Source organism: Rhinatrema bivittatum, chromosome 2 (assembly GCF_901001135.1).
Source record: "Rhinatrema bivittatum chromosome 2, aRhiBiv1.1, whole genome shotgun sequence".
Taxonomy (NCBI): Eukaryota; Metazoa; Chordata; class Amphibia; order Gymnophiona; family Rhinatrematidae; genus Rhinatrema; species Rhinatrema bivittatum.
The window spans coordinates 51,949,601-51,975,627 of record NC_042616.1 but is presented as its reverse complement, the minus strand read 5'-3'; the positions used below and the strand labels follow the sequence as shown (position 1 = coordinate 51,975,627).

Genomic DNA, 26,027 nt, shown 5'->3' with positions numbered 1-26,027 from the left:
CGTCAGCGAGGGCGATCGGCCTAATAACACGAATAATCCGGAGGTGGAGGTGAAGAGAAGGCAACATTTACTTCTATGAGGTATCCTGTGGGTGAGGAACGAATCCCGGCCCAGAATGGAGGCCTCTGAAAAATTACCCGGAAGTGATGTCAGTGAGGGTGATCGGCCCGGGGCCTAAAAAATTGGCCTAATAGCGGCGCATCGAGCTGCCAGCACTTCGCCCAAGCCGAAGGGGCGCGCACCTTTATTTGAAAAACTTTATCATAATTTGGAAATTAAATGTAACACCTCCACCACTGGTAAGTTATAATAATATTGTTATTTACCTATCTTTATGGTTTCCTCGCTTCTAATCTTCCAGTATAAGAGGATCCAAGAGAATTAAGCCTTATATACTGAAACACATTTTGGAGCTCCTGTTTTCTTAACGAGACTGTATTAAAATGCCTCATAGTGTCAGGAAATGCAGGGCAAAAGAGAAGGCTAGCCCTGGAGTCTCTCTTACCCCTGAAGTATCCGGTCCTATGGATGCCCACATTGTTAGAGGAGGAACAGAATCGGGAGTGCAGTCGCTGAGGCAGGGAGCTTGGGATGGTGCCCACGCTCCGGTGCCTGACTCGGACATCTCGCTTTCCCCGATAACGAGAGAAGCGCCAGCTAACCCTGCTACACTAAGGAACCCAGAGGTGGAACTGGCCCTACTGCATGCCGAAGTTGCTGGCAGTACGGTCCAGGCAGGGAATCCTAGCCCGGGTGGAGGAAGTGAAGACACCGGGAAAATATATCCCGATGAGTTGGCTAGCAGTCCAGCTAGGGGAGAACAGGGATGGACTATTGGATATAGCTCTTCAACCCCTGTGGCTACAAGTTTAACATATACATTACAAAAGCCGGTAGAAATAACCATGGAATCTTTATGGTCAGCAATAGAATGTTTGAGTAACTTGATAGTAAATAAAATTCTTCCTATAAATGGAGTGATAAAAGACCATGAAGTGAGAATGCAGGCAACGGAGAACACTGTTAATAGTGTTCTCTTACAGAATACAGAAATGAAATCATCTGTAAATATTAATAAGATATCTCAAGAGTCTTTGATAAAAGATAACGCAAAAATGTTGAATAAGTTTGAATCTATGGAAAATATGTTGAAGTCTAGGAATCAGAGATTTGTACGTTTTCCTAGACTTTCTAAACATCCAAAAGAGATGTTTAGAAAATACTTGATAGAGATCTTAAAAGTGCCTGTAGAAAGTATCCCACCCGTGGTGAGAACGTCCTATCTACCACAAAGGAAAAAAGATGTAGAAGAGCCAGGAGAAGGCCCAAGAACTGAAAGTAAAATACCAGCTTTAAATGTAACAGAGATGTTGGAGATGTCAGATTCTAGTATAGCTGTAAAAAGTACTTTGATTGTTACATTTGCATTAGAGATAGTCAGAGAATGGATATTCAAATTGTATTTTAAATATCGTTTATATAGTTTTCTCAACTTGCAGGTGAGAATATTTCCTGATGTGTCTAGGATGACACAAAAGAAAAGAAAACAATTTTTACTTTTGAGATCACAGGCCCTACAAATTGGGGCTACTTTTCTATTGAAATTCCCTTGCAAATGCCAACTTAAATATAAAAGGTCAACCTACCTTTTTTTCCTACCATCACAATTAACTCTGTTTCTCTCTGATAAAGCTATATCACAGGGAGCTGAAGAGCTTAATGTCCAAGCTCAACCATGTCCCCATTAGGCTGTGATTATCTCTTACTAGGAAATATTCCTTCTCACAGTATATAGGCTATGTTCTTTCTTCAATAAGTTTAGTCTGAATTAAACTAACTATTTTGTGTGATAGATCTTCTTTTGAAATATAGAGGATCTTTATGAAGTACGGTAAATGTTAAAGAGTTTGATTTTAATGATGGTGTAAAAAAATTTATTTTTTTCTTGTTTACCAAAGCTTCAATGTTCTAATGTCAAGAATAATATCAGTCGCAGAACAGATCGCTGAAAGGCTGCACTTTGTCAGCACATCGTTTAAGCAGACATTGTTATCAGCGCATGGACTGATCGCACACAACTATTTAAACCATTTCGTCAGTTTGCAACCACCTGGAACTCCCTGAAGAAAGAGTTATACTCCGAAACACTGCCGTGTCGGAAGATGCATTCCAGGATTTCACGTACTACTTGCTGACTTGTGGATTGAGATAAGTGCACGCATTAGTTGTCATACATTGCTTGCCTTTGTGATATAGCTCCGAAAGGAGAATTATATGTCCCACGCAACCTATGATTAGACAAGCCCAGTGCTCCATGGGCTTGATAATATAAGCCATAAAGCATATGTGGCAAGATATGACAGTTGCTTGACACCTTTTTTCATAGAGTTCCTTATATTGCTGAATCCTTTCTTTTTGTGAAGAATAATATCTTGGCATGTAAATTTAAAAAGCATATTAAACATAAAATTAAAATAATAATAATAATAATAATAATCTTGCCATTAAAAATGTGTGCTAAAAACCAGCTCACATTTTATTAGCGCCAAGATTATTGCATCAGCCTGACAGTCTGCCCAGTTGCTTGTACTGATTCTATTGCCTCAGACTCTGCATTCAATCTCTGATCTCCCCCTCCGTCTTCCTTCCCCCCTCTCCTGTATTTAACCCAGGTGTGCTTAAAGTCCGTCACCGTTATAGTTTCTGCTTTCTCTCCGGTTGGCTCTGCCAAGTGTCCACCTGAGCTTCCCTCCCTACAACTTCATATCAAGACTCCTTGCTTTAGATAATTTTCTATGGGAAATGCTACATTTTTCAACCCTGCTTGATCTATGAATGTTTCCATCATTTCCCCATCCTCTTCCCCTTCTGTCTTCCAAAAAGTACATTTTTAGCTCCTTCAACCTCTCTCTGCAGGGTTTGTGTTGCAGATCTCGTACCAAATAACCAGTTTACTTAACCCTCCTAGGAACTGAATCTGTAGAAGCACTGAAAACAAATCAATAACTGAGCGGACTCTCCCTTACTTTCATGCTTTCCCCCGGCAGGACTCTGGACTGATCCGTGGTACTACAGGAATGAAAATTATCAGGTAAGAAACTAATTTTCCTTTCTCTGTACGTACCTGGAACAGTCCAGACTCCTAGGATGTATCAGAGCTTTCTTACCTGGGATGGGATCTGGAGAGGCCCGCTCTAAGCACTGCTTCTCAAGAGCCTCCTTCACCCGGTGCCTGAACATCCAGTCTCTAGTGTCTGGCAAAGGTATGCAAAGACTTCCAAGTCGCCGCCCTGCAGATCTCCTGCGGTGAGACCATTTGACACTCCGCCCAAGAAGCCGCCTGCGAACGGGTAGAATGAGCCCAAAGACCAAACAGTACAGGCTTACCACGCAGCAAATATGCCGAGCCTATAGCCTCTTACAACCAGCGCAAAATCGTAGCTTTAGATGCCATATTTCCTCGTTTCGGACCAGCCCACAGCACAAAAAGATGGTCCGTCACACGAAATGTGTTAGTAACTTCCAGATAACGCAACAATGCCCGACGAACATCCAGCTCCATAAGTCTTTAGACATAGGGTCTGACTGGTCCAAAGCGGGAAACGATGGAAGCTCCACTGACTGATTCACATGAAAAGGACACACCATCTTCAGAAGAAAGGAAGGACCATCCACAAGGACACACCAGAAACCGAAATTCTCAGAAATGGCTCCCTACAGGATAGAGCCTGGAGCTCTGATACCCTGCGAGCAGATGTGATAGCGATAAGGAAAATCACCTTTAACGTGAGATCCTTTATTGAAGCCATTTTCAGAGGTTCAAAGGGTGCCGTATACAGAGCTGAGAGAACCAAGTTCAGATTCCAGTAAGGACAAGGGTGCCTGATCAGGGGACGTAAATGCTTTGCCCCCTTTAGGAAATGAGCCACATTGGGGTGAGCAGCCAATGCCATGTCTTGAATGGAACCGTGCAAACAACCAAGAGCTGCCACCTGAACCCTCAGGGAACTACACGATAACCCTTGGCGAGTCCAGATTGTAAGAAACCTAAAATATCCGACACTGAAGACTGAGTAGGAATAATCGCCTGGTCCACGCACCAAGATTCAAAGATTCTCCACACATGGACATACGCAAGATTGGTGGATGTCTTGCGCTATCGGAGAAGTGTTGCCACCACAGCATTCAAATACCCTTTGCTCCTCAGGCTGCGCCTCTCAAAAACCATGCTGCTAGACAAAAGCGATCGACCTCTTCCAGAAGGTCCGGGAGCAGTGGCAACCGCAGGGGACCCGCCACTGCCAGATTGACCAGGTCCGCAAACCAAGACCATCTCGGCCACGAGGGAGCCACGAGGATGACTTCTGCTGGGTGTATCTCCACTCTCCTGAGCAGTTTGCCTATCAGCGACCAAGGAGGGAAGACGTACAACAGCATGTCGGTCGGCCAGGGCAGCACCAGGGCATCTATCCCTTCTGCTCCCGTTTCTCTGCGGTGAGCAAAGAAACGCAGAGCCTTGGCATTCTGAAATATTGTCATGAGATCCATGCGGGCTACACCCCACGTGTCACATATGAGCTGGAAAGCTTCATCTGCGAGTTCCCATTCCCCGGGATCGAGGCGTGCTGACTGAGAAAGTCTGCCTGAACGTTGTCGACTCCTGCTATGTGAGACGCTGCAATACTTACTAAATGCTTTTCCACCCAGCTGATCAGCTGCCAGGCTTCCGTGGCCACTGGCTGGCTCTTGCTTCCCCCTTGGTGATTGATATAAGCCACCATGGTCGCATTGTCGGAAAGAATTCTGACTGACTTCCCCTGGAGGAGAGGGTGGAACGCTTGCAACATTAACCACACTGCCCTGGTTTCCAGACGATTGATTGACCACCGAGATTCTTCCTGGGACCATTGTCCCTGCACCGACTTCCTCAGGCAAACCGCTCCCCATCTGAGAGGCTGGCGTCCGTGGTCACCACTGTCCATTCGGGCACCTCCAGGGAAACTCCTCAGGATAAGTTGTCCAAGATAAGCCACCAATCGAAACTGAAGCACGCCGTATCCGTAAGAGGGAGAGGTAAATTAAACTGTTCAGAGACTGGATTTTAACGTGAAAGCAACGCTGACTGTAAAGGACGCATATGAGCAAAGGCCCAGGGCACCAGCTCCAGGGTGGAAGTCATGGAGCCGAGAACCCGCAAATAATCCTGCACTCTGGGGAGACAGTTGGCCAATAAGTCCCGTACTTGTCCTTGTAGCTTGACAATTCGGTCCAAGGTAAGGAACACTCTCCCCTGTTGAGTGTCGAATAGAGCTCCCAAAAACTCCAAAGACTGAGTGGGCACCAGTCGACTCTTAGCTAAGTTGATCACCCAACCCAGTGATCGCAGGAGTTGAAGCACTTTAAGAATTGCCAACTGGTTAAGCGACTCAGACTTTGCCCGAATTAGCCAGTCATCCAGGTATGGATGCACAAGGATCCCCTCTCTGCGCAGATGAGCCGCCACCACAACCATAAACGTTCTGGGCGCGGTGGCAAGACCGAAGGGCAAAGCTCAAAACTGAAAATGGCGACCCATCACCGAGAACCTCAGAAACTTCTGGTGGTCGGCCCAAATGCCTATGTGAAGATACGCTTCCGTTAGGTCCAGTGACCTCAGAAACTCTCCTTTTCTTACCGAGGCAATGGCTAAACGTAACGTCTCCATGCGAAAACGTGGCACCCTGAGGCAGCGGTTTACATGCTTCAAATCCAGAATGGGTTGGAAGGACCCCTCTTTTTTGGGGACTATGAAGTAAATGAATAACGCTCTTTTCGCTGCTCTGCCTGAGGAACTGGGGTGATGGCACCGAGTTGCAGAATGCATTGCAAGGTATCTTGTACTGCCTGTCTTTCTCTTCGTAACCGCATGGGGAGACCAGAAACTGCTCTGGAAGGCGGTGTGCAAAATATAAAGTGTAGCCTTGATTTATCACAGTAAGGACCCACTGGTCTGACGTCACCTTGACCCATTCCTCATAAAACAGGGACAATCTGCCTCCGACAGCTGGAACCAAGGAATGAGTCGGCATCCCTTCATTGGGAAAACTTGGCCCCAGATGCGGACTGGGTAGCCCCGGTTCTGCCAAAGCGTCGGCCACGAAAGGGCTGAGACCAGGACTATTGGAGACTGGATGCTTGCTGAAAGGAAGAAGCTGGAGCTTTGGACAGATGAAATCTCCTATTCCCTCTGAATCGAGATTGTGAAGAAAAGGAGCCCCTCGACTTGGGCCTAACCTCTGGCAGTCAGTGAACCTTGTTCTCCCCCAGGGATTGAATTATATCCTCGAGGTCCTTGCCAAAAAGCAATTTACCCTTGAAAGGCAAAGACCCCAGCTGAGCCTTAGAGGAAATATCCGCCGACTAGTTTCTTAACCACAGGAGCCGACGAGCGAGACTGCCGACACCATGGATCTGGCCGAAGTCTGTAACAGATCCTAAAGTGCATCCGCACTATAAGCGATCAAAGCTTTCAGACGCCCTGCTTGCTGTGCTTCTGCATTGGAAAGACCAGCATTAGCCTGTAACTGCTGAACCCAGCGAAGGCCCGCTCGTAAGGCAAAACTGCTGCACATAGTTGCCCACACTCCCAGTGCAAAGATTTCAAACATTTTCTTGAGCTGCAGCTCCAACTTTCTATCCACCTTGGGCACCCACAGTATGTCAATTGCTTCCTCCGGAAGAAGATATAGCTTATCCATAGCCTTGCTAACTTTCAATCCCAGATCCGAGGAATCCCATTCTGTATATAGCAAGTGTGTGGCAGAAAAATGAAAAGGAAAGGAAGTAGCCGGGCCCCTCAGACCCAACAACACTGGGTCCATGGCCCCAAGACTGGACTCCTTTGGTGAACCATCTATGCCTAGCTCTCTAAGTATGGCAGGGATAAGCAGAGCCAACTCCTCCCTCCTAAACAGATGGACCACCTTCGGGTCATCTCCTTCCACAATGTGAGAGCCTCGTGCTGAATCCTGTGGATGTTGATCAGGATCTGTATCCACCCCCATCGGAGGCTTGCCCTGCGGGTCCTGGTCCCCTGGGTCCGTATCCTGGCCCGTGGAATCAGTATCGGTCTGATGAGCCCCTGTACGCAAAGGGTGTTTAGCTTTGGAGGACCCAGAGACTCCCTTAAACTTAGATCACTTTCGAGAAAGAGACTTAGGACCACTAGAGGAAGTTTTACCCCCAGCCTGCAGCTTCCCTTCCCTCCTGGCTTTAAAAGCCTTATGGAGAAATAAAATAAACTCTGAGGAGGAGGAGGAAGAGGAGGGGGAGTCAGAAGCCCCCTCGGGGCTGTCCTCCGTTGCAGGTGAGAGAGGCTGTAAAGGTTCGCTCCCTCCAGGAAACGCTGGCTGAGGAGAGAGAGGAGGCAGGAGAATCCCCTCCCCCATAGCTGCACAAGTCGCTGATCTAAAAGACTCCAAAATGGCCTCCGTTCCCACGCTCAGCGGGAACGGATCTGTCTCAGCTGATCTTGGTGCACCTAACACTGAAGGAGCTCGGACAGCCTTGCCTTTAACCATTTTTGCGGCCCCCGAGGATCCCTCCCCCCCCCCCCCCCCCGGGAAGACACGCCGAGCACAGTCCCTCCCGAGAAAGACGCGCGCGGGCCGAGCCACATGCGCGGCATGCAGATGAGCGAGGCATCGGGCAGCAGGCCTGAGAAAGCTAAAATTCAATTCTGTAAAAAATAATCATGGTCTGCCCAAGCGCCGAGTCAGGGAGGGAAGAGAGAGCCGCAGCGTTGGTGATACTGATAGAAAATGAAAGAAAATCAAAACTTTTTTTTTTTAAAGACTTGCCCGGCAGTGGTTCATGGTCCTGATCCGATGGGGTGGAGTGAACTGGGCTCCCCGGTGTCACACCCAGAGCTGCCAATTTGGAACAAGAGGGCCCTCGACCCTGTAATGCAGCTGCCTCAACAACCAGCGGGGGATGGTCCCCTCAGGACCTTACAAACCCCCTGGGAGGCTCAGGATAGAAACTGCTCCTTCTTGGTTTTTTTTAAATCAAAGTAAAAACGTTTTACAGACCGAAAACTCTCTAAAACTCACAGAACTCACTACTCTAACTAACTCCAATAAGAAATCAGCACAAACTGTAGGTCTTGCACCTCCACCATCTGCTGGAGACAGAGAAATACTGCCGGACTGTAGGTGGCACCATCCTATATAAGGCAGAGTTTTGTTTTGAAAACTGCTCTGTCTCCATCTGCTGGGGGGGGGGGGGGGGGGAGGAATCCAGGAGTCTGGACTGATCCGGGTACGTATAGGGAACTCTCAAATCAACACTAAGAATCCTGAACCCAAAGTCCCACAACAAGCGGGAGGAAGGTGAATTCACAACAATATTGAAATTCATTCCAAGAAACCAAAGGGAAACAGCTTTGAATCTACTATACTACTTTATATACAACTTATCCTCAGTATGAGTGGACTTCTTGAGTTGGACTCAGTTAGACCAGGGTTAGTGGGAGTTATCGGAAGCCACGATGCAACTCATTCAAGATCGGTGGAGTTCTCCTTTCATAGACTTAATGGTGACTCATCAGAATGCCAAAGCATTTCAATTCTTGTCAGAGATGTCAGCATGAGGCCGAAGGCGTCGAAGCTCTAGTTCTGTCATGGCCACAAGGGGTTCTACTTTATGTGTTTACCCCCTGGCTGCTAGTGGGCAAAGTGTTGCATGCATAGAAAAACATCACGGCGAGGTGATTTTGGGGGGTGGCTCTGGAATGGTCACAGCATCTGTGGTTCGCAGATCTGATCAACCTGGCGGTGGATGGGCCGATTCACTTCGGTCATCTGCAGGGCCTTCTTTGTCAAGGCACCCTTATTTTCAGATCAGCCTGTTCATTTTTGTCTAGCAGCATGGCTTTTGAGAGGCGATGTTTAAGGCATAGGAGTTATCCAGAGACAGTGATTGCTACGTTGTTGCAAGACAGAAGAAAGTCCACTAATATGGCCTACGTACGAGTATGGAAGGTGTTTGAGTCCTGGTGCTCTGCTAACGGCATGTTTGCTATCAGGTCTTCAGTTCCTGACATTTTATCTTTTCTGCAAGAAGGTTTCACTAAAGGCTTGTCTCCCAGCTCTCTTAAAATGCAGGTGGCAGCTCTGTGCTACCTTCGTGACAAGATTGAGGCTTCCACTATTTCAGCTCATCCAGATGTTATTAGGTTGCTTAGAGGAACAAAGAATTTGCGTCCTACGGTCAGAAGAGTTTGTACATCCTGGAATCTTAATCTGGTCCTTCAAGGTTTGTGTGTGGCTCCTTTTGAGCCTCTGCGGAGAGTGACACTGAAAGACTTGACTCTTAAAGTCGTTTTTCTAGTGGCCATATGTTCAGCTAGGAGGAGTTCTGAGTTGCAAGCTCTGTCCTGACAGGACCCATTTCTTCAGATTTCAAATTCAGCAGTTTCATTAAGGTCAGTGCCTTCCTTTTTGCCAAAAGTAGTTTCAGCGTTTCATGTGAACCAGACAATGGAGCTTCAGCCTTTCCAACTGTAGATACCTCCGCTCCACATACGAAGGAGCTCAAGTTGTTAGATGTGAGGCGGGCTTTAATGAATGATTTCAGGAGGTCTGACCACCTCTTTGTTTTGTGGAGCGGCGCGAAAAGAGGTTATAAAGCTTCTAAGGCTACTAATGCGCATTGGTTGAGGGTATGCATGCTCATTCTATGCGTTTGCAGGCAGCCTCCTGGGCTGAGGCTCAGCTTGTGTCTCCTCAGGATATTTGCAGAGCAGAGATTTGGAAGTCACTACATACATTTGCAAGACACTATCTGTTACGACCGCCGGCCACGGCAACCTGCGACCGGGGCTGACTGCCATGGCTGCCGGCCGCGGCGGTCCGCAGCCGGGTCCCAGCTCTTACCCACGGTGTTGGGTCTCTGTTGAGGCTCCTGCAGGTGCAGGGAGCCTCCGACGATGGTCTCCGCACAGCCTGGGCCGCTGCTCAGCTGGCCGCGGGGCTCTGCTTCTTGCGGTGACTCCGCCCCTTTTCCCCTCCTGCACTAGGGCCGCGCACGCGGCTGAAGACAAGATTTAAAGGGGCCACGACAGGAAGTGTCGTGGCTCCCTTCTGAAGCACTTCCTCCAGGTTCCTGTATTTAAAGGCAAGGTCTGCCCCTCAGACCTTGCCTTGCTATTGAGGTTTCGACCTGAGTGTGTTCCTGGCTCCTGGTTCTTGGTTCTTCGTCCTGTTCTTCTTCCCTGCTCCGTGGATTGATTCTTGGCTCCTGACCCTTGGACTGGTGGACGTGTCTTCTCCTGGCTTGACTCTGGTACGACATTGGACCCTTCTCCTGGCTTGACCCCGGTACGGCTTTGGACCCTTCTCCTGCCTTGACCCTGGACTGGATTCGGACCCCGCTGGTATATTGACTCCCGGACCGGTTTGGACTCTTCTTCGTCTTTGTCCTCAGACTGTCTCGACCTGCTGGAGGCGCCAGCCATCTGGAAACCACGACCTGCAGGAGGCGCCTGCATCCAGACTTTCTACAGTCTTCAGAGGAGTCGCCTAAGTCCCAGCGGCCGGACCCCTTCGGGCTCCTCCTGGGGGGGTCGCGTGCTTCCAGGGTGAAGACTTCTAGCAAATCTCTTCAGTCCAAGAGGCCTCGCCCTTCGACGGTAGTCCGCTACCTCGATACAAGGGTCCACTTCCACAACACTATCGTTTAAATGTCGGAGACACAGGTTCTCCTTCCTTTGGCGAGAGTGTTCTAAAGGCGGGGCTCTCCAGATCCTACCCTGAGTAGGGAACTTTGGTATATCTCAGGAGTCTGGACTGATCCAGGTACATACAGGGAAAGGAAAATTGGTTCTTACCTGCTAATTTTCGTTCCTGTAGTACCACGGATCAGTCCAAAACCCGCCCAATTTGGGGAGGTGGAGAGTTGTCCTCGCAGCTCTTCTTTTTTCTTACGGAAGACAATCTTGTTTGGAATAATTTTGTTCAAGAAGAAATTTTTGATTGGTTTGATGTTACAATTGTTTTTTAATTGCTTGGGTACAGATCAATACTGAGGAATTGCAGGTGGCACTAGGGTTTATAAAGCAGCGTCAGTGAAACTTTCTCTGTCTCTATCTGCTGGCAGAGATGCATAAATCCAGGAGTCTGGACTGATCAGTTGTACTACACGAATGAAAATTAGCAGGTAAGAACCAATTTTTCTACGGCAAGGGTCAATGACTCCTCTTTAGGTTTTCTAACTCTTGCAAAACCAACACTTGAGCCTATACAGTAAGAACAGGAAATGCGGAGGCCAAAAACACAACTAAGAGATCAGAAAAAATGTGAAAAACGTATTTGTTCTGCTTTCTCATGGCTCCTTCTTCCAAGCTCTTCCCTTCCTCACTCTAGAACCCTGAGGCTTGATCTTACCTGGACAGGCCTGCAGAAAGCAGGTGCGGCTGTCAAAGCCCACACTGCTGCAGTCCCCACCGGGCAAACGCTGACGGATAACATCCCGCCGTCGGAAGATCACCCCCAGCCCACAAGACTGGCTGCACTGACTCCATGAAGTCCAGGGAGAGAGAATACAGTCCACTGAAAACAAGATATAAAGTGTTAAATATGAGCCCTGTCCATACACTGTGGGAGCCACACAGAATGAAAACAGAGCACAAGGCAATCACTGGGGCCCTCTCTGTACCCTGTGTCAGATACATGGACTGAAAACAGGACACAGAGCGGTCACTGGGGACCTGTTGTACCCTACATAGGATACTGGTTGAAAACTGTCCAAGTGACCTAGATCAACCACTGAGACAGGATTTTGGGCTCAACAAACCATTGGTCTGAGCCAACATTAGACATCTTATGTTTTTATGTCTCTACTCTGTAGAGACATGTGAACTGAAAACAGGGCACAGGGTAGTCACTGGGACCTTCATACCACAGTTTGTCTCATCGGAGCCATCCTGGCAGTCATGCTGAAGGTCACATCTCCTGTCCAAGTGGATACATTCCCCACTGCCACAGCTGAACTGCTTCCCAGAGCAGGTGCCTGGGCTCAAGGTGGAACCAATCCATGGAGATTCTGTTGCAGTGGGGACTGGAATAGATGTTGAACTTCCTGCAGAAAAAAAGTGACACCATCATACTATGCAAATTATATAACCCAGGAAGACCAAAAGAGAGCACGGGAACCAAATACATGTCCCAAGTTAAGCAAATATCGACCTCATCAGTGACAGAAAGAAAAAAAAATTGTTACATGCTAAAATTGAATAATTGCTGACAAACTATATTGTTAGTGTGTAGGCTCGCAACCTCACCTCAGGTCAGCCAAACAGCTGATAAAAATCCTGGTTTTGACCCATTACATGCTTAAAATTGTAGCTTTATTTTAGACCAGTAATTCCCAACCTTTTTTGTGTCATGGCACACATGGCACATGGTTTACTTCATACTGGTAAATCACAATTTGTGGTTAAAACTGGTATCTCATTCATATGATCATATTCAAGCCATCAAACTTCAAAAGAATATATATACAAATTTTGTAGGACCCTTACTCCTAGAGTCAATGTAATGTACCAGACTCTTCTTGTGGTATCGGGTCCCTTTACTTTGTATTATATAATTTTATCATTTTAAAAATGATATAATACAAAGTAAAGGGTCTAAAATAAAGGTTGGGAATTACTGGTCTAAAGGTTGGGAAGGTTGGGAATTACTGGTCTAAAATAACGCTACATTTTTAAAATGATAAAATGATATAATACAAAGTAAAGGGACATTGACTCTAGGAGTAAGGGTCCTACAAAATTTGTATATATATTCTTTTGAAGTTTGATGGCTTGAATATGATCATATGAATGAGATACCAGTTTTAACCACACATTGTGATTTATTGTTTACAACGAAGGTTACTAGAATACACGGATTGGGGTAGATTTTCAGATGAGCGCGAATAGCCTACTTTTGTTTGCGCTCCAGGCGCAAACAAAAGTACGCTGGATTTTAGTAGATACGCGCGTAGTCGCGCGTATCGGCTAAAATCCTGGATCGGCGCGCGCAAGGCTATCGATTTCGTATAGCCTGCGCGCGCCGAGCCGCGCAGCCTACCCCCGTTCCCTCCTAGGCCGCTCCGAAATCGGAGCGGCCTAGAAGGGAACTTTCCTTTGCCCTCCCCTCACCTTCCCCTCCCTTCCCCTACCTAACCCACCCGCCCGGCCCTGTCTAAACCCCCATCCTACCTTTGTCGGGGGATTTACGCCTCCCGGAGGGAGGCGTAAATCCCCGCGCGCGAGCGGGACTCCTGCGCGCCGGGCCGCGACCTGGGGGCGGGTACGGAGGGCGCGGCCACACCCCCGGACCGCCCGAGCCGTAGCCACGCCCCCGTACCCGCCCCCAAAACGCTGCCGACACGCCCCCGCAACGCCGCGCACTCCGGCCCCGCCCCCCGACACGCCCACTCCGAAAACCCCGGGACTTACGCGAGTCCCGGGGTTCTGCGCGCGCCGGTGAGCCTATGTAAAATAGGCTCACCGGCGCGCAGGGCCCTGCTCGCGTAAATCCGCCCGGTTTTGGGCGGATTTACGCGAGCAGGGCTCTGAAAATCCGCCCCATTGTGTTTAAGGGCTTTTTGTGTGATTACTTCATATTGGCACATCACCTTCCCTCTTCTTCTCTAGCATAATCATTTTCCCTTCCCTTCCCTTCCACCCACCCCCCAGCAGAAATATGTTAAACTCAAGCCTTTTCATTGGTAGCACAAGGTACCAGTAAGTACATTAAATACAGTAGCTATTTACTGTTTCCAGAGGGCTTACAATCGAAGGGGGTCATTTACTAAGCAGCGATAGGCTGTATACTGCCCAGTAAATGGCCTATTGCAGTGACAATGTGAGTTATTTAAAATGCCACTTATTATTCTGCCCTTGGCACCATGAGTATCCTGAGTTGATTAGCATGCAAATGTATGTTAATCTACTCATCACTACCCTAAAACATGCAAATCAAATAATGCAGCTTGCCTCAAACATCGTAAGCAGCGTTCCCTGAATCAGTCCAGACTGCTGGGTTATGCCTCCCTTCCAGCAGATGGAGTCAGAGAAAAGCTGAAAAGCACCCCCTAGATATACCGGTGTGCCACCTGCGATCCTTCAGTATTTCTCTGACTCCAGCAGATGAAGGAAAGCATAACCTGCGGTCCTGTTCCTTGTCAAATTCCATGATGATCCTGTACATTGGGAAAGGTTTGGCATTTGAGATTGTAAGCCCTTTTAGGGGATAGTGTATTACCTATTGTACCTTATTGTAAACCGATGTGATATCTCTTTTTGAAATGAACATCGGTATATAAAAATTGCAAATAAATAAATAAATAAATAAATATCCCTTAGACCTTTGGCTAGATCAATCTTGATTAAAAAAAATATACATATATTTATTTATTTATAGGGTTTTATATACCGTTATTCGGTAGAGCCGTCATAACGGTTTACAAATCTGCAATTATCGTCCAACATATGCAATTATCTTACAATTAAATGGAGTTAACATAGTAGTTGGGAACAGTAGGGTTTTGTGAACAATCAACATATTTTTTTTCTTAGTCGTTGAATAACAGAATATATCTATATAACTAATAATAAATACTGTCAGGAAAGGCAAGTGTACTGATAGCGTCCTGAAGGGCAGGCAAGGCAGGGCAGTGCCCTAATGCCTTTTTACCCGGAGATTATGTCCCTGCCCGGTGAGCTGGGGGGAGTATTTACCGGTGGGCCGGTCACTCTCCCACCTTCTATACAAGCCCAGAGACGATAAAATTCCTCTGGTGGGTGCAAGCTTGTGCTACAAGCCTAGAGATGAAGTGGATTAAAAAAGATATTTGTTTTAAATATCTCTGGGGACAGGCCCCGTCCCAACCTCTTCCCTTTGACTAAAAATGCATTCTTCCTCCTGAGCCCTTGTGGTCTACTTGGAGCAGTCATCGCCCAAAATGGTGCCAGCCAACTGATAACTTGCCTTTGCTCCATCACATGATAAAGGTAACCTGCACCATTTTGGAAAATGGCCGATGCCGGGCCAGAAGTCGGGGGGGAGGGGGGGGGGAGGGCCCCAGCATACCCACCAGATGACCAGGGGATAAGTTCAGGGGGCTCTGGCCTGACACAGTCACTAGAAATAGCCACCCCCTTCCATTGGTTCCCCCTCCTCCTACAAACTCACCGCAGTGTCGCTCATCTGACCCGTCGAGGCAGTCCTCCTGCCCATCGCACACAGTGGTAGCGTCAACACAACCCTGCAGCTCACAAGCAAACTGCTCTTGTGTGCAGAGGATCCTGGGTAATGGAGGCAGACTGCCTGGAGGGGTGGGACTCATTCCTGCAAGACAAAATGGGACAGAAATTTCAGTGAACCTAGCACTGTCACCTAAACTTTGGCGATAGGCCCTGAGTGTAGGGTAGACATTAGAAATTCAAATGTGCAGAAAGTGATGTCTCTTATGGTATAAGAGCCTGTTAGGCATGATGTCTCCCTACTCCCCCCCCCCCCCCCTCCAGGCCTTTTGGCTCCTATGCCTGTCCTCCTTTGCTTCTTTCTTTTCATTATATCTCTCTCTTCACTCTCCCTCCTGTGCTTCTCCCTCTCTGCACTTCTCCTCTCTGGTATCGCTTCCTCACATTTTTTGCCTGTTTCCCCCCATTGCCCATCCCCTTGTACCTTCCTGAAAAGGCTTCTGGGATCTTCAGATGTTTCTTTTTCTTTTCTGTCTTTTCCCTCTGTTTTCTCCCCTCAGCAGTTTCTGCCACTCCCTCCCCTCCTCAGACAAGCCTCGGGGCTGGAGGGACTCCTCTTCTGAGGTACATCCTCGGCACTGCTCATTGCTGTTAGGCACTACCAGGGACGGATTGTGGGAAAATATTGGCGCGGAGGATTTTTCTCCATACTGGCCCATGAGTACCCAATTCCATGCACAATATAATTTACATATATATAATTTACATATATATTTACACACACCTTAAAATTAATAAACAAAGAAATTTCCCAGTCCCATCATTCATACCTGTGAACTGCACAATTCTACAATTAGGCAGGGCCTGAGGCCAGGCATGGAACAAAATTGTAAGACGGCACCAGCAAAAAGTGACCCCCATTTGGCTGGCTCCCTCAACCCTCAAACATCCACGTTCCCAGAGGAGTGGCAGATAGTGTCAGTGATAATATTTAGGATTCCACCAGGCACCTATACTGAGGGGGATGCCCGCCATCATCGGGCACTCTGAAAAACCTCACATTGAAGAGAAAAAGACAAAAAAAAAAAGAAAAATCTTTTTTTTGAAAACTGAGATGAGAACGATGAGAGAGGGACACTGATTGGGAGACCCGCCCCCTCATGACATCATTCCAGCCAGCGTCGAGCCGGTAAACGGCGCCATTCCACCAGGCACCTATACTGAGGGGGATGCCCACCATCAACGGGCACGCTGAAAAACCTCACATTGAAGAGAAAAAGACAAAAAAAAATGAAAAATCTTTTTTTTTGAAAACTGAGAAAAGAACGATGAGAGAGGGACACTGATCGGGAGACACGCCCCCTCATGACATCATCCCAGCCAGCGTCAAGCCGGTAAATGGCGCCATTCCACCAGGCGTCGCGCGCCGTGCGTCACGCGACAAAGGGGCACTCCCCTTTGTGCACCCCTTCGTGCAATCTGCAGTGCCAGCTTTTTATTTTAACTTCCATTACTGTTCCTCTTTTTTGTTAACCATCTTAATGTTCTAGTTTTATCCCTTGTTAACAATTTCCTTGTTATAAATGTATTAGACAAAGGAAACATATTTCCTGCATTTTGTATTTGAATGTAAACCGATGTGATATGTAAAATCGAACACCGGTATATAAATAAAATAAATAAATAAATAAATAAATAAATAAATAGATCTGGCAACTCAGCCACACTCTCAGTAACCCAACCACCTATCTCTCATGTTTCCCCAGCATCTGTGCACTGGGGAAGTGGGAGACGGGTGAATGGTGGGGGATATGTGTGTGGTGCCCTAGGTGATCTTTACAGCCTTGTTCCCTCTTCCCCAGCCATTCCCACACATAGTTAAAAATTATGCATTAATAACAGAGCTTACATGAAAATGGACATCAAAGTACAGTCTTCTGAGGAAACAAATCACTTACAAAAGCATGTATATATTTACATGCACTACTTAGGTACCAGCCAAAAAATACTTCAAAAAAGACACTTGGAATTTGTATGGTATTAGGCCTACTGTAATACATTTTGGGTGTGGGCTTGTCCCTTAGACACCCATAATTAAATTGAATTATAATATAGTAAGCCTCCTATACCAAAACAGCGCTAATTGTCAGCCTTCAAACAGTAACAGTGTTGCCTTCCTATGAAAAAGGCAATACTGCAAATATTACACCAGGCCCTAAAACACCAATACGCCTGTTATTAGGAAACAGAACAAGCCAAGCTGCTATAGATCCCTACACACTAGCAGAATGCAGACAGATCCCAGTCCCCTGAAACAGGCAAGAGCTGCAACCTATACCTTCAAGGAATTAAGGGCCAATCCTTTATTCAATTCATCCTGCAAAAATTCCAGAATGAGCGGGTCTTGACCGAACAAGGAAGAACACCTTGATCCTCACACCAAACTCAAACACTCTCCAAACCCGCATATAGGCCAAGGAAGTGGAGAACTTCCGAGGGCGAAGCAAGGCAGCAATCATGACAGAAGAATATCCTAGGAGTGTGCATTCGTTTTGAACGCATATGTAAAACGCAACGTAATTTTTTTTTTTAACTTAAAAAAGTGATGAGGCGAAAACGATCGGATTTCCAACTTATTCAACATAGCTATGTTGAATACGTTGGAAATCGCGATTGTTGATCCTAAATAAAAATTTAAACCCCTCACCCTCCTTAATCCCCCCCCAAGATTTACCAAAACTCCCTGGTGGTCCAGTGGAGAGTCAGGACGCCATTTCTGTATTCCTTTGCGAGGAGCACGTGACGTCGGCGTCACGTCGGAGTGACACGGACGTCACGTGATTCCCCGCGTGTTCGCTCCGGGACCCTCGTTGGACACAACTGGAACTTTTGGCCAGCTTGGGGGGGTCAGGAGGCCCCCCCCAAGCTGGCCAAAAGTTCCGGTTGTGTCCGGTTGTGTCCCGGAGCGAACGCGCGGCGAATCACGTGACGACCGCGTCACTCCGACGTGACGCGGATGTCACGTGATTCCCCGCGCGTTCGCTCCGGGACCCTCGTTGGACACAACCGGAACTTTTGGCCAGCCTGGGGGGGTCAGGAGGCCCCCCCAAGCTGGCCAAAAGTTCCGGTTAAGCTCCGGTTAAGCTTAAGAACATAAGAAAGTGCCATGCTAGGTCAGACAAGGGTCCATCAAGCCCAGCATCCTGTTTCCAACAGAGACCAAACCAGGCCACAAGAACCTGGCAATTACCCAAACACTAAGAAGATCCCATGCTACTGATGCAATTAATAGCAGTGGCTATTCCCTAAGTAAACTTGATTAATAGCCGTTAATGGACTTCTCCTCCAAGAACTTATCCAAACCTTTTTTGAACCCAGATACACTAACTGCACTAACCACATCCTCTGGCAACAAATTCCAGAGCTTAATGGTGCACTTAGTGAAAAAGAATTTTCTCCGATTAGTCTTAAATGTGCTACTTGCTAACTTCATGGAATGCCCCCTAGTCCTTCTATTATTCGAAAGTGTAAAGAACCGATTCACATCTACTCGTTCAAGACCTCTCATGATCTTAAACACTTCTATCATATCCCCCCTCAGCCGTCTCTTCACCAAGCTGAACAGCCCTAACATCTTCAGCCTTTCCTCATAGGGGAGCTGTTCCATCCCCTTTATCATTTTGGTTGCCCTTCTTTGTACCTTCTCCATCGCAACTACCAGAATTGTACATAGTATTCAAGGTGGGTCTCACCATGGAGTGATACAGAGGCATTATGACATTTTCCATTTTATTAACCATTCCCTTCCTAATAATTCCTAACATTCTGTTTGCTTTTTTGACTGCTGCAGAACACTGAGCCGACGATTTTAAAGTATTAGCCACAATGATGCCTAGAACTTTTTCCTGGGTGGTAGCTCCTAATATGGAACCTAACATCGTGTAACTACAGTAAGGGTTATTTTTCCCTATATGCAACACCTTGCACTTGTCCACATTAAATTTCATCTGCCATTTGGATGCCCAATCTTCCAGTCTTGCAAGGTCCTCCTGTAATATATCACAATCCGCTTGTGATTTAACTACTCTGAATAATTTTGTATCATCCGCAAATTTGATAACCTCACTAATCATATTTCTTTCCAGATCATTTATATATATATTAAAAAGCACCGGTCCAAGTACAGATCCCTGAGGCACTCCACTGTTTACCCTTTTCCATTGAGAAAATTGACTATTTAATCCTACTCTCTGTTTCCTGTCTTTTAACCAGTTTGTAATCCATGAAAGTACATCGCCTCCTATCCCATGACTTTTTAGTTTTTCTTAGAAGCCTCTCATGAGGGACTTTGTCAAATACCGTCTGAAAATCCAAATACACTACATCTACCGGTTTACCTTTATCCACATGTTTATTAACCCCTTCAAAAAATTGAAGTAGATTTGTTAGGCAAGACTTCCCTTGGGTAAATCCTTGTTGACTGTGTTCCATTAAACCATGTCTTTCTATGTGCTCTATGATTTTGATCTTGAGAATAGTTTCCACTATTTTTCCCGGCACTGAAGTCAGGCCCACTGGTCTATAGTTATCCCGATCGCCCCTGGAGCCTTTTTTAAATTTTGGGGTTACACTGGCCACACTCCAGTCTTCAGGTACAATGGATAATTTTAATGATAGGTTACAAATTTTAACTAATAGATCAGAAATTTCATTTTTTTTAATTTATATTTTATTGCATTTTTAACATTTTAACAGGAATGTATACAATGTGATTGCAAAAAAACCAAATAACAAAATTAAAACAAAGAAAATTCCCAAGATATATTCCTATTGATGGTATCTGGTCATGCACACATTGACTATTTGAAAGGTAATATGAGAAACCAAGAGGAGAAAATATAGCAGATACATTTTAAGAAATTCGTTTAAATCAAACATGTGAGACTTGTAACCAGTGACTCGACTATTCTACATTACAACATTCCTTAAAGAGGTTATTTAGGATCACGAAGAAGAATCTAAATAAGCACGAAGTTGCATTGGATCGTTAAATACATATTTAGTGTCACCACAAAGCAAAATGCAACGACAGGGAAATCGCAAAATAAACTTAGCTCCCCTATTTGTCACTTCCCCCCTCATAGCAAGAAATTTTTTTCTCTTAGATTGTGTTATTCGTGCAATATCCGGAAAGATTTGAATTGGATGACCATAAAACTTTAACTTCTGGTAACGAAAATAACATTTCAAAACTTTATCTCTTTCGGTCAAAAAAGAGAACTGCACAAATAAAGTTGCTCTTAAACTTATATCCATCTCAAAAGATTTTTCGAGAAAGTCAGATAAGTTCAAATTTTCTTCTTGATGATTTTCCACTCTAGGCATATCTCCTTGCAATGGCCTCTGAGGTAGATAATACATCGTTGATATCGCAGGAATTTCTTCAGATTTGGATTTTAATATATTTAAGAGATAACTTAAATAAATCCATTGGTGCCATTAATTTAGTTTTAGGGAAATTAAAAATTCTCAAATTCGCTCTTTTAGCCTGGTTTTCAAAAATTTCCATTTTATTTTCAAACATTTTTTCTGACTTTATTAAATTTATTTGCATATTCTCAATTTCTTTTACTTTAACTTCCATTACTCCAAGTTGTTTCTCCATATTGATCATTTTTTCTTCCTGAGTTTTTTTTTATCGCTTCTTGAACAGTTACCGATAATGAGTTTATGGACTTCTGCATCACCAATAATATATTTCTAATCTCTTCCAAAGAAAGAGCGAGGGTTGGAGTAGGACTTGAATAGAGTTATATTGTTCTCCTTCACCATTCCTACCTCTGTAAGGCCTTCTCCACTCTTGCGATGTTCCGTGCGATGTTGCGCTGTTTGAACATGGGTCCTGGAACCCGGTTCCCCAGGGTTCACAGAAGAGAGTTCCCCCTCTCTTCTCTGGTTCCCACTCTCATCTGGCAAGCTATTCACATAGCCAGACCGCCCCGTTGGTGGATCAGGAATAGTTGGTGCACCCGGGCTTAGCGAGGTCTCTAATGTCAGGGGGCTCAGCAGCTGCTCCTTGCTGACCCCAGAGACTTCTACCGGCGTCTACATCGGCGTCCTCGCGAAAGCAGCTTCAATCCGCGGTTGTCGGGAGTCTTGCTCCGGAGTCGAGGTAAAGTCTCTTACTCAAGCTTTCCTCTTCGTGTGAGGCATTTTGTTCTTTCAAGATAATATTTTCAAGTAAATAAGCTCGAAATTTTCTTCCGAGGACCGGGAGCTGCAGCTTATGCGTCTTTACAAGTCGGCAGCCACCTTGGTTCCCCCGAAATTTCATTTTTTAGTTCCTTCAGTGCTAACTGAACCGCCTGGACTTCCAGGCGATTGATGTTCCAGAGGGACTCTTTGGCATTTCAACACCCTTAGGCCGTCAGCTCCCGACAGAGAGTTCCCCAACCCTGGAGATTTGCATCTGTCATGAGTATCAACCAGTTCGGGAAGGTCAAGGAAACACCCTTTCTCAGATGTGCCTCCTGCAACCACCACTGGAGGCGATAGCAGATTTCCATCCGCAAGTGGAGCTGAACCAAATAGTCCTGAGACTGTGGGTTCCAACGAGACAGCAGTGAGTGCTAAAAAGGACGCATATGAACCCTCGCCCACAGCACCACTTCCGGGGTTGCTGCCATCAAACCAAGCATCTGTAGATAGGACCACACTGTCGGGCATATAGTGCTCACCAACTGATGCAGTGGTGACATCAATTTCTGAATCCGAACTTCTGGCAGGAAAACCTTTTCCTGCCCCATGTCGAACTGAACACCCAGATATTTCAATGACTGAGATGGATGAAGACTGTTCTTGGCCAGGTTCACCACCCAACTGAGCTCCTGCAACAAGGAGATCACCTTGCGGGTAGGCAGGCAGCTCTCTTCCTGAGACTTGGCTCAAATCAGCCAGTTATCCAAATACGGGTATACCAGGAACCCATCTCTTCTCAATGCCGCTGCTACTACTGTTATAGAAAGTTTTTCTTGTGCCCTTGGGCCTTGGCCTGACCCCAGATGAATCTAGGACCAAACCAAGGGTTGGTGGTGTGTCCCAGCATGGCAGAGACAAGATCTTACCCTCTGCCAGACCTGCATGCTCCCAGAGCCAACAAGCTGATGTTGGTAGATGAACAGTCCTCCAACCGTTCCCAGCCCTTTCGGACCTGCTGCATAGGATCGGCATGGAGCAGCAGGCCGGACTGAGGATGAGGGCAGATGGAGGCCTTGAGACACAAAGACGTGGAGACACTGGAAATGGATGAGGATCGTGGAAGACTCTTGACGAGACAAGGAGCTTGGAAGACTCTAGATGAGATGAGAAGCTGGGAAGGTAGACATTGGCACTGTCTCTCAGTGCGCCCTACACAGTCCACCCGCAGGACTGGTCACGGACCACCCTGTCCCACTGTATGCCCTACACAGCCTGAGGAGACTGGTCATGGACCACATGGAGAGCGGGACGAGCGCAGGAAGGAATCCAGCCGAGGCGAGACTCTGATGACGGAGCCGATGCCATCTAAAGAACCACAGGAGCTGGCAGGTCATGAAGGCTCAGGAGCACAGGAAACAAATCCAGCTGCAGGCAATTCCAATGATGGAGATGTGTCACCCGGAGAACCATGGAGCTAGCAGGACAAGAAGGCTCAAGAGCACAGGAGAACTTGAAAGGCACTGGAGAAGAACATCAGGAAACCTGGAACATCAGGAAGTGAGACATCGGGAAACGAGACATCAGGAGACCTGGACGAGGACCTCAGGAGACGAAGACATGGCACAAGAAGCAGACAAGACATGGAGCTCCAACGATGAACGAGAAGGACCTGACGGAGCGCTGGAAGACAGGAACTTCCAGGAGAGAAGTAACTCCGGTGCAAGGCAAAGATGGAATGCAGGAGCAGTCCTTTTATAGGGCTGATAAAGGAAACAGTCCTTAGGTGGGGCCCAGGGCATATCCGGCCGTGGGCCCTTTAAATCTAGCAGGGAGGCGCGGCCGCGCACCTAGGAGCAGGAACAGGAAGCTGTGCAGGACCGAGGACAGTGGCCCTGCACCAAAGTCGTCGCAGAAGAAGCAGGGCTGGGACGAGGAGCAGGCCCCGACGTCAGCAGTGGCTCCGGCCGCCAGGCAAGCCCGAGGACTGGCGCCTCCGGCCGCGAAGATGACTACGATGTCGGCGGTGGCTTCAGCCACGAAGAATTACTGCCGCAGGCCTGCTGTGCCGGGGAGGAAGCCCGAAGTCCACGGCTCCCGCCGCTGAGAAGAGGAACTTGATAGGCGGCCTCCAGGCTGCAAGAGCCCAACTGAGTCGGCAGCTCCGGCCGAGTAGAAGGCCTGACGTCGGCAGCGTCTGGCCACATCGGGAACAGCAAGCAGCAAGGTGAGGGACCTGCTCGCAGGAGAAGCCCGCGGGCAAGGTTCATAACAACTACCACCATGACCTTGGAAAATGTTCTGGGAACGGTGGCTAGGCCAGAAAGCAGCGCCCAAAACTGATAATGATGCCCCAGCACCGCAAAATGCAGAAAACATTGGTGCTCCAAATGGATGGGAATATGAAGGTAGGCCTCAGACAGATCCAGGGAGGTCAGAAATCTCCCCAACTGCACAGCCATTATCACTGAGCATAAGGTTTCCATGCAAAATGAGTCACCCTCAAATGATGGTTGACACTTTCAAAATCAAGGATGGGACGAAAGGAGCCCTCCTTCTTGGGCACAACAAAATAAATGGAATATCGCCCCATACTTTCTTGAGACATAGGCACTAGAACCATAGCCCTCAGACAGAGCAGCCTTTGAAACGTAGATTCCACTGCCTGCTTCTTCTGCAGGGAGTGTGCAAGGAGACACCATGAGCACATCCCGAGGAATACTGTGAAATTCCAGCGCATATCCTTCTCATATCACCTCCAGAACCCACTGGTCCAATGTGATCTCGGCCCACCTCTGATAAAAGAGAGAGACATGTCCCCCCTATCTCTTGTTCCCAAAGGTGGGTCAACAAACTCTCATTGAGAAGCTCGGAAGGATCCACCACCCAATCCCGCTCCTCTCTTGGGCTGTCTGGGACAAAAGGACTGAGACCTACTGAAAGGCCATGTCCTCTGGAAGGCCAGCCCTCTGGAAGGATGAAAGTGCTTGGAACCCCAGAGATGACCCATATACCAGAGGGGCGATGCAACTGCTTCTTATCCTTCAGCAACCGAGGAACCAGAGATTCACCCCACTTACTGGCCAATTTCTTCAACTCGTTCTCAAACAAAAGTGAGCCTTTAAAAGGCATTTTTGTAAGATTAGCTTTGGAGACTGCATCAGCTGACCACTTTCGCAACCATAGTTGACGCCTGACAGCTAACACTAAAGCCACTCCTCTGGCCAAGGTATGGACCAAATTACAGCCCACATCAGCTAAAAAGGTGGCAGCGGGTTCCATAACCACTCTGGAATTCATTCCAGAATCATCAACTTCTTGAGAGAGAAGCAGACAAGATCATGCCACTAGGACGCAACAAGAAGCTGTCTGTAAAGTCATTGCCACTACCTCAAAGGCTTGCTTAAGGATAGACTCAATCCTTCTATCATGCACATCTTTCAGGGGCGCTCCTCCCTCCACAGGGATAGTCGTCCACTTAGAGATGGCACAGACCAGCACCTCAACTTTGGGAAAATGCAAATGCTTCCTCACCGCTGGATCCAGAGGGGTACAGGCCTTCCAGAGTCTGACCCCCTTTGAAATTTGCCTCTGGGGCACCCCATTCAAGATCAATCAATTCCTGAATGGCGTCCAAAACAGGGAAAAAACAAGAGGCTTTATGCAAGGAAATCAAAATGGGATTCTTCTTCGGTTCAGACATGAAATCTGAACCAGGGACACCCAGCATCTTCAAGGTCTGGGAAACCAGGGCCGGCAGTTCATCTCTATGAAAGAACCACAACATGGTCTGATATGGTTCCAGTCCTGGAGGAATTTTCCCCATCTTCCAGAGAATCAGGATCTGCCTCATCATCAGCGCCATCCAGGTTCCTGTCAAGATTGCTCACAGCAAATCAAGGCATGCTCCAACACTTAAACATAGGACTGGAAGAGGGAGAGGCCACTGGCTGAGGGTCCAACCTGACAGGAGAGGGCAAAGCTGAGGACTGCACCTGAAGAAAGGATTGCAAACCTTGAAAAAACTCCACCCAGGAAAAAGCAGCTGGGTCCAGGCCAAACCCAGAAGGAACTGGAGTGGGGCCACTGAACTGCCATTTCCTGCGGAGGAACCAGTCAAGGACGTTCTAAGAGCCAGTGTAGACCCAGACAGATCTTTAACCAGATCATCATCAGGCTGGGAGGATCCAGGCTTAGCAAAATCAGAGGAAGACAATTCTCCCTGAGCCTCTAAACAGTGCTGACACAGGTTAGAAGACTCGTCAGGCTGAGATGCCCAAATATAACAGGCAACACAGAGAGAAAGGTGCTTAGGCTTCTTGCTCAACGGCGCCATCAGTGCACAGGTGATGAAGAATGTTTGTCCAGCCAGCTTGCACCAAAAAAATTCAAGTGCACAAAATTTATGTACACAAAAATGAGGCACCCCCAAGAGTAAGCACCGCCAAAAAACACATTCACAAACTGTGTGTCAAGGCCTGGGCGCACAACCAGTGCTTAAAAATTTGAGCGTGCAAAAGGCTTGGCCAAAACTGAGCACACAATGTGTGTGCAGAGCCAACGCACTGCGCACACCGACGTCCTATAGAGGGCAGTAAAG

At 47.2% G+C, this 26,027-nt stretch overlaps 1 protein-coding gene across 1 annotated transcript in view; it reads right to left on the bottom strand.

Moving 5' to 3' along the window:
• Positions 1 to 26,027, bottom strand: part of LOC115083210 (SCO-spondin-like) — a 508,366-nt gene that overhangs the window by 270,825 nt on the left and 211,514 nt on the right. The window contains exons 54-55 of the mRNA XM_029587016.1: positions 11,938 to 12,117; positions 11,424 to 11,588 (exon numbers count right to left, since the gene is read on the bottom strand). Coding sequence (XP_029442876.1) covers positions 11,424 to 11,588; positions 11,938 to 12,117 — 345 coding nt within the window. The remainder of the gene's footprint in view (positions 1 to 11,423; positions 11,589 to 11,937; positions 12,118 to 26,027) is intronic.